This window comes from Budorcas taxicolor, chromosome 7 (assembly GCF_023091745.1).
Source record: "Budorcas taxicolor isolate Tak-1 chromosome 7, Takin1.1, whole genome shotgun sequence".
NCBI classification, from domain to species: Eukaryota; Metazoa; Chordata; class Mammalia; order Artiodactyla; family Bovidae; genus Budorcas; species Budorcas taxicolor.
Window position 1 is genome coordinate 95,872,459 of NC_068916.1, and position 16,826 is coordinate 95,889,284.

At 40.1% G+C, this 16,826-nt stretch overlaps 1 protein-coding gene across 1 annotated transcript in view; it reads right to left on the reverse strand.

The window, feature by feature from the left end:
* LIX1 (limb and CNS expressed 1) overlaps positions 1-13,301 on the reverse strand; it is a 52,873-nt gene extending 39,572 nt beyond the window's left edge. Inside the window, exon 1 of the mRNA XM_052644200.1 lies at positions 13,220-13,301. Within this exon, the coding sequence (XP_052500160.1) occupies positions 13,220-13,301 (82 nt within the window). The remainder of the gene's footprint in view (positions 1-13,219) is intronic.
* Between the last annotated feature and the right edge of the window lie 3,525 nt (positions 13,302-16,826).

A 16,826-nucleotide genomic window follows, 5' to 3' on the forward strand; every position in this document is an offset into this window, starting at 1 on the left:
AGATCGAAGTAATTTTGTCTTAAAGTATCAGTTCTCCATTTATGTTGACTGCCTGGAGGATAGTGTTGAAAAGGATTTGAAAGTAGTATCTCTGGGATCAGTGGAACAGAATACACAATTAACCAGCAATGAGGCCCTGGTCTATCTGGGGACCCTGACCTTGATGGCACAGAGTCAAAAAGGAAACAAAAAAAGGTCAAAATAGGCCTTTGCACATAAAGATTTACAGTTTGAGTGCAGAAATAATGAATTCATAATATAATTTGTTAACAAAATATTAAACTGCTACATTGTGTAACAGAAGTGATTTTAAGGTAATATTTAGAGCTCTAAAATTTATGGCACAATAACTAAGTTGGACTATAAAGGAAGCTGAGCACTGAAGAATTGATGCTTTTGAACTGTGGTGTTGGAGAAGATTCTTGAGAGTCTCTTGGACTGCAAGGAGATCCACCCAGTCCATCCAAAAGGAAATCAATCCTGAATATTCATTGGCAGGACTGATGTTGAAGCTGAAACTCCAATACTTTGGCCACCTGATGCAAAGAACTGACTCATTTGAAAAGACCCTGATGCTGGGAAAGATTAGAGGCAGGAGGAAAAGGGGACGACAGAGGATGAGATGGTTGGATGGCATCACTGGACTCGATGGACATGGGTTTGGGTAAACTCCAAGAGTTGGTGATGGACAGGGAGGCCTGGCGTGCTGCAGTCCATGGGGTTGCAAAGAGTTGGACATGACTGAACTGAACTGAACTAAGTACATTTAAGGAGAAAAGTAGATAAATGTTGACTGAAAAGGACAGAAAAAATTATGTAGACGAAGAGAGCCTAAGCTGCACCTCCTCAGAAAAATGAGATTTAGACCAGGATGGGGAAAGTAGTAGAAACTATGCTCCCCCCAAAAGTGAGAGTGGCATTTGACAAAAAGAGTAGGGAAAATAGTAATGCTTCAGTGGAGGAATTGTGTGTGGGAGTGATAGGAAAGTATGCCATGAAGAAGGGGGTACAATTTGATAAGCAACAGGGCAAGGGGACTTTGCTTCTTTTAATAACTGGAAATTAATTATATTGTTCCAGTGCCCAAGCCTTATGCAAGTGGGTGAGAAAGGCAGGGGCACGGATTTCCTTGTCCTTTGCCTTTGAGGTGCTGTGCTGTCTGTAGAGGCTCCATTCATGAAAAACAAGGTCACAAATGCATGAAAAAATGTGTGATTGCTCTTATGCATCTGGGTGAGTCCAGGAAAAATGTTTGTCTGGTAGGATCTTGGGCAGAAAAATCTACAAGGAGTGGGTAGGAGATGGAGGAAGAAGACTGCTCCTTTGGCAACCTAGAAGGAAGGAGCATGAAGCCTCTCAGAGGGCTTTTATCCTAAAAACTTCATTTCAGTTCAGTTCAGTCGCTCAGTAATGTCTGACTCTTTGTGACCCCATGAATAGCAGCACACCAGGCCACCCTGTCCATTACCAGCTCCCGGAGTTCACTCAAACTCATGTCCATCAAGTCAGCGATGCCATCCAGCCATCTCATCCTCTGTCATCCTCTTCTCATCCTGCCCCCAATCCCTCCCAGCATCAGAGTCTTTTTCAATGAGTCAACTCTTCGCATGAGGTGGCCAAAGTACTAGAGTTTCAGCTTTGGCATCATTTCTTCCAAAGAACACCCAGGACTGATCTCCTTTAGAATGGACTGATTGGATCTCCTTGCAGTCCAAGGGACTCTCAAGAGTCTTCTCCAACACCACAGTTCAAACGCATCAATTCTAAGGCGCTCAGCTTTCTTCACAGTCCAACTCTCACATCCATACATGACTACTGGAAAAACCATAGCCTTGACTAGATGGACCTTTGTTGGCAAAGCAATGTCTCTGCTTTTGAATATGCTATCTAGGTTGGTCATAACTTTCCTTCTAAGGAGTAAGTGTCTTTTAATTTCATGGCTGCAGTCACCATCTGCAGTGATTTTGGAGCCCCCAAAAATAAAGTCTGACACTGTTTCCCCATCTATTTCCCATGAAGTGATGGGACCGGATGCCATGATCTTCGTTTTCTGAATATTGAGCTTTAAGCCAACTTTTTCACTCTCCTCTTTCACTTTCATCAAGAGGCTTTACTAGTGTGTGAGATGATTGCAATTGTGTGGCAGGTTGAGCATTCTTTGGCATTGCCTTTCTTTGGGATTGGAATGAAAATTGACCTTTTCCAGTCCTGTGGCCACTGCTGAGTTTTCCAGATTTGCTGGCATATTGAGTACAGCACTTTCACAGCATCATCTTTCAGGATTTGAAATAGCTCAACTGGAATTCCATCACCTCCACTAGCTTTGTTCGTAGTGATGCTTTCTAAGGCCCACTTGACTTCACATTCCAGGATGTCTGGCTCTAGATGAGTGATCACACCATCATGATTATCTGGGTCATGAAGCTATTTTTTGTACAGTTCTTCTGTGTATTCTTGCCACTTCTTCTTAATAGCTTCTGCTTCTGTTAGGTCCATACCATTTCTGTCCTTTATCGAGCCCATCTTTGCATGAAATATTCCCTTGGTATCTCTAATTTTCTTGAAGAGATCTCTAATCTTTCCCATTGTGTTGTTTTCCTCTATTTCTTTGCACTGATAGCTGAAGAAGGCTTTCTTGTCTCTCCTTGCTATTCTTTGGAACTCTGCATTCAGATGCTTATATCTTTCCTTTCCTCCTTTGCTTTTCACTTCCCTTCTTTTCACAGCTATTTGTAAGGCCTCCCCAGACAGATATTTTGCTATTTTGCATTTCTTTTCCATGGGGATGGTCTTGATCCCTGTCTCCTGCACAATGCCACAAACCCCCGTCCATAGTTCATCAGGCACTCTGTCTATCAGATCTAATCCGTGAAACCTATTTCTCACTTCCACTGTATAATCATAAGGGATTTGATTTAGGTCATACCTGAATGGTCTAGTGGTTTTTCACACTTTCTTCAATATAAGTCTGAATTTGGCAATAAGGAGTTCATGATCTGAGCCACAGTCAGCTTCTGGTCTTGTTTTTGCTGACTGTATAGGGCTTCTCCATCTTTGGCTGCAAAGAATATAATCAATCTGATTTCGGTGTTGACCATCTGGTGATGTCCATGTGTAGAGTCTTTTGTGTTGTTGGAAGAGGGTGTTTGCTATGACGAGTGCATTTTCTTGGCAAAACTCTATTAGCCTTTGCCCTGCTTCATTCCACATTCCAAGGCCAAATTTGCCTGTTACCCTAGGTGTTTCTTGACTTCCTACTTTTGCATTCCAGTCCCCTACAATGAAAAGGGCATCTTTTTTGGGTGTTAGTTCTAAAAGGTCTTGTAGGTCTTCAAAGAACTGTTCAACTTCAGCTCCTTCAGCATTATTGCATAGAAACCTGGAATGTTAGGTCCATGAATCCTAAAAACTTAAATCTTGTCATTTCCATAGATTGGGCATGATGGAGGTGCCAACAGGGACACATGCCCTATGTTTTCATATGGGAATTCTGAGATTCGGAAGATGTAAATGTGCCATGGATTAGAGAGTTTGTTATAGGAGAGTCCTCAAGTAGAGGTTTTGATTCAAACTCAATGAAATGTGTACTGCATCTTGTCTTTCCCCATTTTATCCATAGGCAGGCAGTGTATGTAGGTAGTTAAAAGCTAGGACTCTGGAGCCAGTCCATCCTAAAGGAGATCAGTCCTGGGTGTTCACTCGAAGGATTGATGTTGAAGCTGAAACTCCAATACTTTGGCCACCTGATGTGAAGAGTTGACTCATTTGAAAAGACTCTGATGCTGGGAAAGATTGGGGGCAGGAGGAGAAGGGGACGACAGAGCATGAGATGGACATGGGTTTGGGTGGACTCCAGGAGTTGGTGATGGACAGGGAGGCCTGGAGTGCTGTGGTTCATGAAGTCGCAAAGAGGCGGACATGACTTAATGACTGAACTGAACTGAACTGGAGTCAGAATGCCTGGGTCTGAATCTGGTCTCTCCTGTGCCGAGATACCTACCAAGTGCCCCTGTTCTGTCTGTAAAAGGCAGTATTTACAGGGTTGCTGTAAAGCTTAAAATGGAAAATGCTCAGAATAGAGCTTCACGCATAGTAAACACTAGAGGGTTAGCTATTATTTGTGGTTGGAGAAGGTGAAGAAAGAAAGGAAAGGGCATGATTATGTGCTTGCACATTGCATCTTTGAAACTGACTGTTCCTAGATTGGAAACCATATCATTAAACATTCTGAAAATAGTCTCATGTCTGAAAATTCTCTAATTGTACACGTTGGGCTATTTAATTTGTGTCTAAGATATGTGAAGAATTCAGAGATGGAAATGAGAAAACTCTTTTAATATCATTCACTGGTAAAGTCAAAGCTTCATAATAGCCAAAAAATAGAGGGAAGAAATACTACAAAAACATGTAGTATTTCTTCCCTCTATTTTTTGGCTATTATGAAGCTTTTTCCAAAATCTGGAAACATGGATGTTTGTACAATTTTTCATTTTCTAATGAATGCTAATGGTAACAGACCTGCTCTTAGGAAAAACTACAGAAAGGGACTAACACTTATTTCAAATTAATGTTAATAACTCTTATGCTTTGGGAAAGTAGAAACATTATAGTTCATTGCCCAGTTCAATTACCTAATATGAGGTAAGTCCTGACTGGAAAGACAGTCATTTGTCAGCAATAAGGGATCTTAAAAGCATGTCATAAATCTATCAGAAAAAAGGAGCCTATTTCTTTATGCCTTACATGAGCAAAAATTTTAGCTGGGTAAAAATTTCCTTTGCCAAAAACTAAGACAAATTGGAAAGGCTACCATTTTAGGATAAACCAGTTAGAGGCTTTCAAGATGAGAAACATAGTTTCAAATTGATTCTCTGCCTCCAAACAGATGGATTTATGATATGTAATGATTTAATATAATCTTTAACTATAAATTACTCTTAGCAGGTGATATTTTTAAATAAAATGAACAGCATTTTCTGTTCTAGCAATTCAATCACATATACCTTGTTTTTGTAAATGTGATCCCCTAGTTTTGTCGAGGAGAAACAGGAAAAGGATTCCCAAATAATTTAAGGAGCAAGCTCAAGGCATCTTAACAATTTGACATTCATGCAAAATTAGGTTCCTTTAGGTCTTGTGCTTGGCTTGGCAAACACCAGGACAGTGACCAACAGAGTCAGCTGTCTAAACATTTATAACCATTCTCAGGCTCTGACAAGTTCTGATCAGGCTAACGGAATCTTGCTGACACCGCTTATGTGTCGTGTACAACATGCAAGAAACTTGGGCCACGTCTTCTTTTCTGTAGACAGTCTCTCAAAGGTAGCCACAACCACACACAGATATGAGATAGCGTAGAGTCTTGCTTTGTTCCCAGCATTAGTAGCTTTCTTTTAGTTATTCTCCAGAGTCAGTGCCTAGCTCCTGCAGCAGTTGGACAGCTGATCATATTTCTTCTTTTGTTTCCTTTTTCTTTTCTTCTGACCTGGTCCCTGTTCTCCATCCTGAACACGTTTTCTGAGGGAATTAAGTCCTTTGGGTTGCTTTACAAAATTAACCTCTTGGAAGACTCTCCAAAATATTAAAAAAAAAAAAAATTACATCATTCTTTTTGCTTTAATTTTCACCTTTAGAATTTAAAATTGATGAGCTATAATCATTTGGGGGAGAAATTTAAATGATACTTTTTTATTGGAGGATAAGTGCTTTACAATGTTGTGTTGGTTTCTGACATACAACAACATGAATCAGTCATAATTATATCCATCTATCTATCTATATATATCCCCTCCCTTCCACCTCCTAGCTCTAGGAGCTCCAGAGCTCCAGAGCACCAGGCCAGGCTCCTTGTGTTAAATGAAACTTAAAAAAGAAAAAAAAATCTTTGGAAGTACAAGGTAACTTTTTAAGAGAGAGAATATCAAGGAACAAGATGGAATCACAAAGACAAAATAAAAGGTCATTAAATATACCACCATTAAAAGGCAGCACTTGAACTCCCAAGTTTTCAACGTACATCATGGTTTTCATGTACGTCATGGTTCAGATGATGTCATCCAATCACAAAAACTACATAGACTAAAAACCTGATGTAATCTGCTTAAGCAACTAGGAAGTATATATCTTTCCCACGTACCACTGGGCATTGGATTTGCACTGTAAGTCAGAAAGGGAAAAACAAATATCCTATATTAACGCATGTATGTGGGATCTAGAAAAACAGAACAGAGGGACCTCGTTCTAGGGCAGGAATAGAGACACGGACGTAGAGAACAGGTATGTGGGCACAGCAGGAGAAGGAACGGGAGCGGAGAATGGATGGACTGGTAGATCAGGCCTGACATAAATAGACGACCATGTGTGAAACAGCTAGCTGGCGGGAATCTGCAATACAGTGCAGGAGCTCAGCTCGGTGCTCTGTGGTGACCCGGATAGGTGGGGTGGGGGTGCGTGCGGCTATGTGAATACACAGAGCTGATTCACTGGGTTGCACAGCAGCACCTAACACAACACTGTAAAGCAATTATACGCCAATTTTTTTAAAAAAGGGAGAGACTTTGTAGGACTGTTGACTTTAGATAACAATCAAAGACCCAAGAAAACAAAAAACAACAAAAGAGCAAACACTGTTGCTTTGCTGACCAGTTCTGTTTAGTTAAAACGGTCAAATCTGTGCAAATGCGGCTTTAGGTACGTCACGAACTTTCCCCCGGTATAGTCATTATAAGAAAGCTATCCGTGACCCTGCCACAGCTATTTAACTGGGTTTTTGTACAAGGCACAGACAGAGTTCAGCCCTAAAGAGCTTGATGTACACAGCCTCTGGTGAATCAGAGTTGAGGGTAGCCTGAGAGAAGGAAAATAAGAACTGGCGATCTGAGTCACTGTGCCAGTGTGGTACAGGGGATAATTTGGGCTGCTCTACCAAGGCCAGGGGCTTCCCGGGTGGCTCAGATGGTAAAGAATCTGCCTGTAATGCAGGAGAACTGGGTTTGATTCCTGGGTTGGGAAGATCTGCTGGAGAAGGAAATGGCTACCCAGTCCAGTACTCTTGGCTGGAGAATCTCATGGAAAGAGGACCCTGGCGGGGCTACAGTCCATGGGGTCACAAAGAGTTGGACCTGACTGAGTGATATCAGAATACCAAGGTCAACCTGAGGCAGCACTCTGGGGAAGTCGTCTGAGGTGGCTGTGTTTATTTTCGGAACCCCTTCTTCTGAAGAAGATGTGCCCTCCTGTCTCACAGAGCTGTCCACTGAACGCTGTGTGCAATTAGGCTGTGATTAAGGTGTCAATGGATGATGGCTTAGTCAGTCCCAGTACCATTTATCTCGTCATATTTCACCTGACAATGGGAAAAGTCTTCCTCCTTTTTGAGAGGGAGAAAACCAGTGAATCAGTGACCAAAAGAGTCTGTTGTACACCTGCTAGGTGCTTGGCCCTGTGAGGGATGCCTCTGGTGGCTACATAGAGGTCAAGCTATGGCTTTGCCCTCCTGGGACTTGCAACTGAGATGTGGAAAAAAACATGCCAGCAAAACTATAACTCATGGGGCAGAGCCCTGTGCGAAAAATGTAAACTATACTATGCAGTCCATAAGTGCCAAAGGAGCGGTAACTAAATGATGGGTTCCCACAGCTGTGTAATGGGAAGGGATCAAAATAGGGATCAACTGATTATCATCGCAGAGGAAGGGAAAAACAAAGTGAAACCATAATGCAAACAGGATTCCAAGGACACCAGAGAGAGAATGTAGAAAACGACAGGGACTGTAATAATTGCCTATTTTGTCATTATTAAACTTTCAGTAGGATTCTTTTTTCCCTCTTTTTCTTTTAAAATAGGAGTTTTAGAAACTACCTTGACAGATTAAACTGATGTGAGCATTTGAACATGGAAGAAAAGGAATAAGAGCCTTTGGGGTTAAAATGTCAACATGAAATGTATTCAATAAAGAAGATTCTTTTATGAAAGGCTTCTAAAGTTGTCTTACATTTCTTAAATCAATCTGTAGCACATAATCAGTAAAACCGTATCATTTAAACAGAAAAATCATAACTTAGAAACTCACCCTTGTGCAGCTGTATCGTATTATGGGCTGTAACTTAACACATGAGTTTCAGAAGTTGTTAAAGTTGAGCTCAGGCTAACAAATCTTAACTGGCAAAAAAAGAAGCCTACGGTGAGATGAGACTGCAGACCGTGGAGAAGCACCAGACTTGATCCCAGGATTGGTGTCAATCAATATTCTTTTTGATTTGTGAAATCTTATTTATATATTAAGAAATAAATGTATTAAGACAGATGTTGCCATTAAGTGATCAAGAAGCCTCTTCCTTTTTTTCCATTTTGAAAAATTTTCCTCTGGCACTATTAGTACTTAAACTCTGCCAAATGAATCTTTACTGAAAAAAAGGAGAAGAGAACAGTGCTTATGCCACAGATAGCTGGACTGAAATCTGCATTTTTCTCTTGAAATAAGTCAAAATAAAAATAGTTGTATCCTACAATAAAGTAAAACTAGCATTTGAATAGGCTTCTTCAGTAGAACAGGCATCCACAGTTTAGATGCTAAAATTATCAGAGTTCAAATTATTGTAATTAGGATGTAGTCATTAATCTAAAACGAGCTAGCAAGAGGTAGAGGTTTTTGTTTTTTGTGTTTTAACCATGCTCTTTCCAGCACACTTTCTGTGGTGGAATGCAATGCAATACGTGGAGGGATTTTACTGCACAAGGGCCTTCATCTCTCACTTCCCACTCCATTCCTCTACGTGAAATGCAGAAACCATAAATGTATCATCAAATCTATAGATTTCAGATAACTATGCTAAAAAGCATGGGGCGGGGAAAATACTTGACTCTTGAGAATTTTTCCTCCCTTGCATTCTATACAGCCAGAATCACGATTAATAAGACATTTTTAATGGTTCTATAGTCTGGTCCAATTTTTCCAAAGGGTAAAAATGTACTTTTTGAAGTATTCACCTAACTGGGATAAATATAAGCTTTCATACAGAAAAGTGTCTCCTCAAATGGAAGAGTTAACAACTTTCAAATATGTGAAAAATTTTTCTTCTCATTGTGCAATGTTTAGTAAAGGTTCCACCTGATTTGTTTTCATTGCAAAATTTGGGGGAACATTAGTGAAATCTAACACATTACTTTATAAATCAGTGCTAGAAACCAACACATTCTCAGGGTTTCGGTGACAACTAAGATAGTTTGTAACTATCTGTTTGAGAAAGTTTGTCATAATTTTGGCTTTATTTAGTGAAAGTGGTTTCTCCCTATAGGCATGTTTACATTTACAACTCTTGTATCTTGCCTGAATGGGCAAAAGGATTCTTGCTGTAAAAAAGCTGTAGTTCTCCCCAACTTAATATCAGGAAGTGTACCTTCAACAGATGTCAATACAATCTTTTCCCCAATACAACATAATTCCCTATGCTTTCAGAACTAATCTAGGATCACTGTTAACTCCAACAGCTCCCTGTTGCCTACACTGGAGCGTGATTCCACCTGCCTTTTCAGCCTTGTCGCCACCTTCCCTGATGCGTCGTTCTTGTATTGCCTGATTTGCCTTTCGGCAAACTGTTCTTTCTCTTCAAAAAATTCCCTTCCCCTCTCACTCCCCTATTATGCTTCCACTCAGATAAGCTTATTTAATGGACTCTCTCCGAATACCCAGAAAGGTCCATTTCAGTCCCACCTGTTGTCCTGACAGACACTGCCATGACCGCACAAATGGCGTAGCAACATAACTCTTCCGAGAGGCAATGTCTTGTTTCAGTTAAAGGTGAGAAGTTGGAATATAGAATTTGAATCCTGGCTGTATCATTTCATTAGGTGTGGCCTTGAGCAGGTCACCTTAAGCTCTAGCAACTTCACTTCTCTCACTATAAATCACAATAGTACCTGCATTATTGACATGCTGTGAAGAATAAACATTCTTAGCATAGTGTCTTAATCATAGGATGAGGACTTGACATCCTAGCATTACTAATGATGCATGAAGAAAGATCCCAAAGATGGCAGATAAGCTTATGATGCTCTTGCAATTTGAAGAGTTAACAGGATAGGATCTGAACATGAAGACATCTTGAAATCGGGGGGTGGTGACTTCATTTGGGCAAGCATGTGAGAATCCATTAAACTATGGCCAACAGATAGTAAGCTTACACACAAACTCAAGAAAGCTGACACAGGCTGCTTTCAGGATAGCTCATCTTAGGTTGTGATGACACAAGAAAAGAAATTGGATGCTGCACAAAGCCAAGAATAGAAGGCAACAAGGACATATGCCTTACTTCCTCTGCAAAGAGATTCTGTCGGGCAGTACAGACTCCTGGAGATACCTGTTACAAAGTGGAGACTTTCAGGCAGTGGAGAACAGTCTCGCGTCAGCTTAGATGAACAAATTACAAACCTAGAGCCCACCTCATTTAAAATTTCTTTCTATTATTTTTCATTTGAAACTCGAAATAGAGAAAAGGGGGAAAATGTCATGAAATTCATTTCCTTTCAGGAAAGAAAATAAACAAATTACAAGTTTTGTCAGATGAACACCTTGCCTAAAATAAACTAGAGATTTAATGCAATACAAAATGCCACGTGGAAGACCTCCTTGGCTGAGAAAAGCATTCATATTTTATTTCTTTAAATGAATATAACTATCCCCATGTGCATTAGTCTCAGACCAGAAAACTCCCTGGGTACTTTTCCTGACCAACTTGAGGAGAAAATTCAATTTACTATTGCTTGTTTTTATACAAATTGAAAGCCAAGTGAGGGAAGCAAATTAATCAAATGTACCTCTCTTGTATTCTACGTTTCAGAAGAATAAAAGGATAAAAAAACAAAAAACAAACTACCTTTGCATTTACAGAAGAGAAATTTAGAAAAACACAGACTGTTATTATTTTTCTATGCTCCTTTGTTCAACTGTGTATGGTTTCAAACATCATTGAACTGGCCTTTCATCTTGCAGGAAAGCAAGGTAGTAATTTTTCTTATGGAGTTGGCAGTGATGTGCTGAGGTGCTCAGTTCTTCCCTTTTGGCAAAAAATAGGCTGGCCTGGGGTGGGGGGAAAAGGAGCCAGGAGTGACTAGAGGAGAGGAGGCTGCTTAGAACCTGCTATTCAAGGTTGATGGTGACTTTTTACAGGCTGGGTGAAGCAGGCGTGCAGTGGTAGCAACTTAGGGCTGTGCCAATGAAAATGAGTCCATGTGCTAAACCCTGGCATATGCATGGTAGGTTGCCAAGGCAGGGCATAGGCCCCTGTGAAGTCTGCCTCAGCAAGTCTGTGAACCTGTTCCCATTTATTCCACGAGGATGGTGAGTGGTTGGATGTTTCGATAACATAAAAAATCCCTGGCACAGAAATCTGCCATTTGGCTTACTTTCATTTAGTCATTTTTCAGATTAGAAACACCTGAAGGGAGAGGCTCAGTAGTTAAAATTCACGCCTATTAAGCCTTGCAAGCAGTCGCAGAGTGTCAGCCCATTCTAGGGTAATCAGGCAATACTCTCTGATTAAATTTACGTTCCGTGTTAATAAACAAAATGTGTGACACTTCTTTTCTTTGCCGCATAAAAGAGTTTCCACAAAGGCCTAGATGACAGGGCATAAGTTACGTTTTATTTTAACCCTTTTCTATCTTACTTTCTCTGGTAAAACGTAAACAGCTGCTGGGATTTAGTTGGATTCAGAAAGTGGTCCATATAACTTCAGGTGAAGTTTCTTAAATTCACAGTGAACTCAGTGAAACATTTTACCTCTATTTCTTTTTACTGTTTCCACTATCCAAACCCTCAGCGCAAGAGCCCTGGTCCTCTACAATTTATCCAAAGTGTTAAGTCGAGAGCCCTTTTGCCCTTCACTAGTGAATTCAGTGCTATGGTAGGAGATAAGCAGTCTTTCCTTGCCTCTTCACTTAAAAAACATGCCAAACCTGAATAGATTCCAGGCTAGACGGGAGGGGGTGGGGAGAGATTTTTGTTAGTTCTAACACAGCTATTGACACATGCTTGAAAACAGTATTTAAAAGAAAGCAAGAAAATTAGAAACCAAGAGAACAAAAGAGAAATAAAGGAAGAAAGAAAAAAGAAAGAGCAGATTTTTCACTTTATGCCTTAGAGGGCAAATTGGTTACAATTTGATTTCTAGGAAGAATATCTTATAGAATAAAATTGCCTAACATCTCTGCATCACACATATGAGAAATATAAACTAAAAGGACATCTGGAAACGAACATTATTCGGCAATCAGAAAGCAAAAATCCAAACCATTGATGTTTTGATGGAGACAAACATATGAGATTCCCAAAGAAGAAAGCTGTAACTTATTGAAGTTTAAAAAGAAAAAAAATTCCATATGCATTTTACCTTTTGGGCAGCTCCATAGCAAAGTTCTGTTTCAGAAGCCCTTTGTAATATGAACCCCACTGTAGATAAGATACAAGGCGAAGATAGTCTGTCTTGCAGCAGCAGGAAGTCAAATTGGTTCCAGAAACAGTTACATGACAAATGGTTTAATAGTATTGCCAGAATTGGAAATCTTGATTGAATTATTTTTCATAATCATTAAAAAAAGATTTTGAAATAACTCTGCCCTGCATAGTTGTTTAGTTTGTGTGTGTGTGTGTGTGTGTGTAGGGGGAACGTGTTGTTGTAGAGGTGGGAAGACATCTTATTTTATTGGCCTTTTAACTAAAGTGTTATCATTTGTTATCAAAATTTAAGAGCTCAGCGGTGATTTATTGTTAACTTTTGTTTGCAACAAAACAGTTCAAACACAGTACATTTTTAACAAAACTAATAAATGGCATGGAGGACTAAACAGGTTTAAAAGGGGATATATCTTATTATCGTCTTCAAGTTATTTTTTGTTTTAATCCTAGTACCAAATCAGCTTTGATTTATTTTAAAGAGCATCTGGAAAAGTTCATCAAGTCTGAGGCGAGTCTTAGACTTTAGGACAGACTTCTAAACTGTTAGCAAGATGTATCATTGAAAAAAGTAACCCAGCGACTGATACCCGTAGGTGAAATGAAATCATTCTCCTGACTGAAGTCAGGAACAAGTTAAATACCACTTAGACCACAGCACACGACTACAGAGATTTAGGAGAAAACATACTTAAATAAGATGTGACTAGACATTTAGGACTATTTTCTAAAACAGTCTAAAAAAACTTTTTCCCCTGCAGTACTTACAGTCTTTGAAGACCAGAGCCGGGTCTCTGTGAGGCAAGACTTGGGCAATGATGTGTCTCAGGGATTCCAAGGTTCTGTCCATCTTGTGTCTGCCTGTGCGAGCCTGCTGCACAGTGCCCTCATGCCTGGATTCTTGCAGTCCTGGTCTGAATTTGTGCAGCTCATTGATGCACAGGATTACCAAAGAATCTCTTTTAACATCTGCCAATCAGACATTTCCCAGAATCTTAAGACCCCTCAGGGGGCCCTCCTCCCAGGCTCACTTATCTTTGTTGTATGCTGAGCTAATTAGCTCTAAAGGCTGGCTGACAGGCGGGTTCCCATTGCTTCCTTCTGTTAAACACACCCACCTACAGGCTAGCTGGGGAAGCTCACTAATCATGCAAACAGCCTTCCTCTCAAACCAGATTTTGCCTGAATGGTGTGCAGTTTTCTGACTTCGGTATTTCTTTTGGTCATTCATCTTTTGATGTGCTGTCTTCGGGTACATAGAATCAGGAAGATGATTTCTCAAGAAAGTTTCCTTAGTAGCAAAGGAATTTCCAGCTTAGAATCCATATAATCTAAACTCTTCTTTGGTAAAAGTGCTATAAAGATTGTGGATGTAGCCAGGCTCTAGATCATGCTTTCAGTTTGAATTCAGAAGCATCTCTTTGGGAGCTAAGTGTTTAATTTTTTCATCCACCCAAATTATAGTCACTTTGATGGGCAGTGACAAGTAAAATTTCATAGTCTGTCTTTTGGCTTTGTCTGGCAACATTTGTTTCCCTCTTTATCCTTCAAGGCAAATCATTCCCAAGATTGATTTTAATGAATTCTGATATTCACTTCTCTTCATGATAACTTTTTATACTAAAAATTCCAGGAGAAGTAAAAATATGTTTCAGAGAATATAGGTGGTTACAAAAACATCTGAAGAAAACAAAGCTGCTTTTTCTATTGAGGTCCTACACTGCTCACAACAATATTAAATAGTCTTTTCACAGGAGACATGTCATAGAATTCCACTGCAGTAACAAGGTTTTACACCAGATATAGAAGAATTGATTTCAGTGGCTGTAACCCACATTAGTTGAAGGATTATTGAGGACTTCTTTACTTTTATTTGTAGGCACAAGAGATTGTTTTCCAATTTCCAGATTCCATAATCATGTTGTACCATATGATTAACTGAATGCAGTCCTTTAAAGACTATATAAAATGTTTTCAATGTGATCAGTTTCTTCAGCTAGTTGGTAGAAGGGGTGGGCTTAATAAAAGGAAACAGAAGGAATGAGGCTAGAATAGTAATTCCTATTATAAGGACTGTCACTTAGTAAATGCCCACAGGAATATGTATATCCCACAAGGGCTGCCCCAGAGTGCAAAGACAGTATAAAGAAAATTAATTGAAAGAATCACACTTCATGTGAAGACACAGGTGTACTTTCCATGCGCTGTAATATGAAATCATCAATGTCTTTGCCATCTAGTTTATAATTTAAGAGAAACTGGATGGCTTGGAGATTAAAAACGATTATATACTGATTGGACATGAAGGATAAGTGAATGCATAATATTTTCAGTGTGATAACTGAATTGGAAACATTCCCATTGGAAGAAGAAGAACAACAACAACAACAACAAAAAGTACGGCATTCTCAAAGAAGACTGATAATCTAAAAGCAGAAAAATTAGAAATGATTAATGCTGGGATTTTAATCAACAATGGACTTTTTATGGGATTAAATCTAATTCCAGTAGTACTTTAGATGTGTAAGGTGGAGGAAGGAACACTGAATTTGGTATTAGTATGATCTGGGATTTGATTTTTGTTATCTGTGTAACTTTGAGAAAGTCACTCATCTTCTTGGGACTTGGAATCCTCATCTAAAAAATTTGGGGTTTGTGCCAGACGCTCTCTTTTAGATCCAACATCTGTGACTCTATGGCTGCATTGCAAATGAGCACAAATATTAACATACATTTTCTCAACTTCTGGAAAGTCATAGATTTATTTCCTAAAAGCTAGATTGTTTTCATAAAGATCACTTTTGTTTTCATAGTCAACTTTATATCCCTTCATCAATAAAAAGGGACACATATTCATAGGGTGAAATCAAAGGTACCATTAATGCTAACTAGAAGGAAGGGTAAGCCTTTATTAAAACCTGTCTTCAACCTCCAGAGATTTTTCTAAAAAGGTGAACTATGAGAATCTGTTTGCTGCTGTTTCTCAGTTGCTAAGCGTGTCTGAGGCTTTGCCACCCAGTGAGTGTAGGCTGCCAGGCTCCTCTGCCCATGGGATTTCCCAGGCAAAAATACTGGAGTGGGTGGCCACTCCCTTCTTCAGAGGATCTTCCTGACCCAGGGATCCATGGATTCTTCACCACTGAGCCACCTGAGAAGCCTGAACATGTGCTTCAGTTTAGTTCAGTTCAGTTCAGTTCAGTCGCTCAGTCGTGTCCTACTCTTTGTGACCCCATGAATCGCAGCACGCCAGGCCTCCCTGTCCATCACCAACTCCCGGAGTTCACTCAGATTCACATCTATCGAGTCAGTGATGCCATCCAGCCATCTCCTCCTCTGTCGTCCCCTTCTCCTCCTACCCCCAATCCCTCCCAGCATCAGGGTCTTTTCCAATGAGTCAACTCTTCACATGAGGTGGCCAAAATACTGGAGCTTCAGCTTCAGCATCATTCCTTCCAAAGAAATCCCAGGGCTGATCTCCTTCAGAATGGACTGGTTGGATCTCCTTGCAGTCCAAGGGACTCTCAAGAGTCTTCTCCAACACCACAGTTCAAAGAAATCCCAGGGCTGATCTCCTTCAGAATGGACTGGTTGGATCTCCTTGCAGTCCAAGGGACTCTCAAGAGTCTTCTCCAACACCACAGTTCAAAAGTATCAATTCTTCGGTGCTCAGCCTTCTTCACAGTCCAACTCTCACATCCATACATGACCACTGGAAAAACCATAGCCTTGACTAGACGGAACTTAGTCGGCAAAGTAATGTCTCTGCTTTTGAATATGCTATCTAGGTTGGTCAAAACTTTCCTTCCAAGGAGTAAGCGTCTTTTAATTTCATGGCTGCAGTCACCATGTGCAGTGATTTTGGAGCCCCCCAAAATAAAGTCTGACACTGTTTCCACTGTTTCTCCATCTATTTCCCATGACGTGATGGGACCAGATGCCATGATCTTCGTTTTCTGAATGTTGAGCTTTAAGCCAACGTTTTCACTCTCCACTGCTTAGAGAACCCCAAAACAGCTTTGCAAAGACTATTAAAAAAAAAATCATGATCCCTAATGGGTTCTATTTTAAGAAATAATATAAAACAAGGGAATTCTAGAAAGGTGGATATACAACATTCCAGTTGGATAGTATAGTTGCTTCTTTTTCATTAGGTCCAGTCTGAAGTCTTTGCATATTCCCTTTAAAGACTTCTCACCTTCCTCAAAGCACTATTGTGAAAGTCTAGAAAAACAGCTCGGTTTCTCACCATTCTCTCTCTCTGATGTAGAAAGCACCTGATGAAGATGAAAAAGCCTGAGAAACCCCTGTGCTGTGCGCCCATGTTAGTACAGATTCTACGGTTCACACATTAGATCTCACCACCTCTAGTCATACG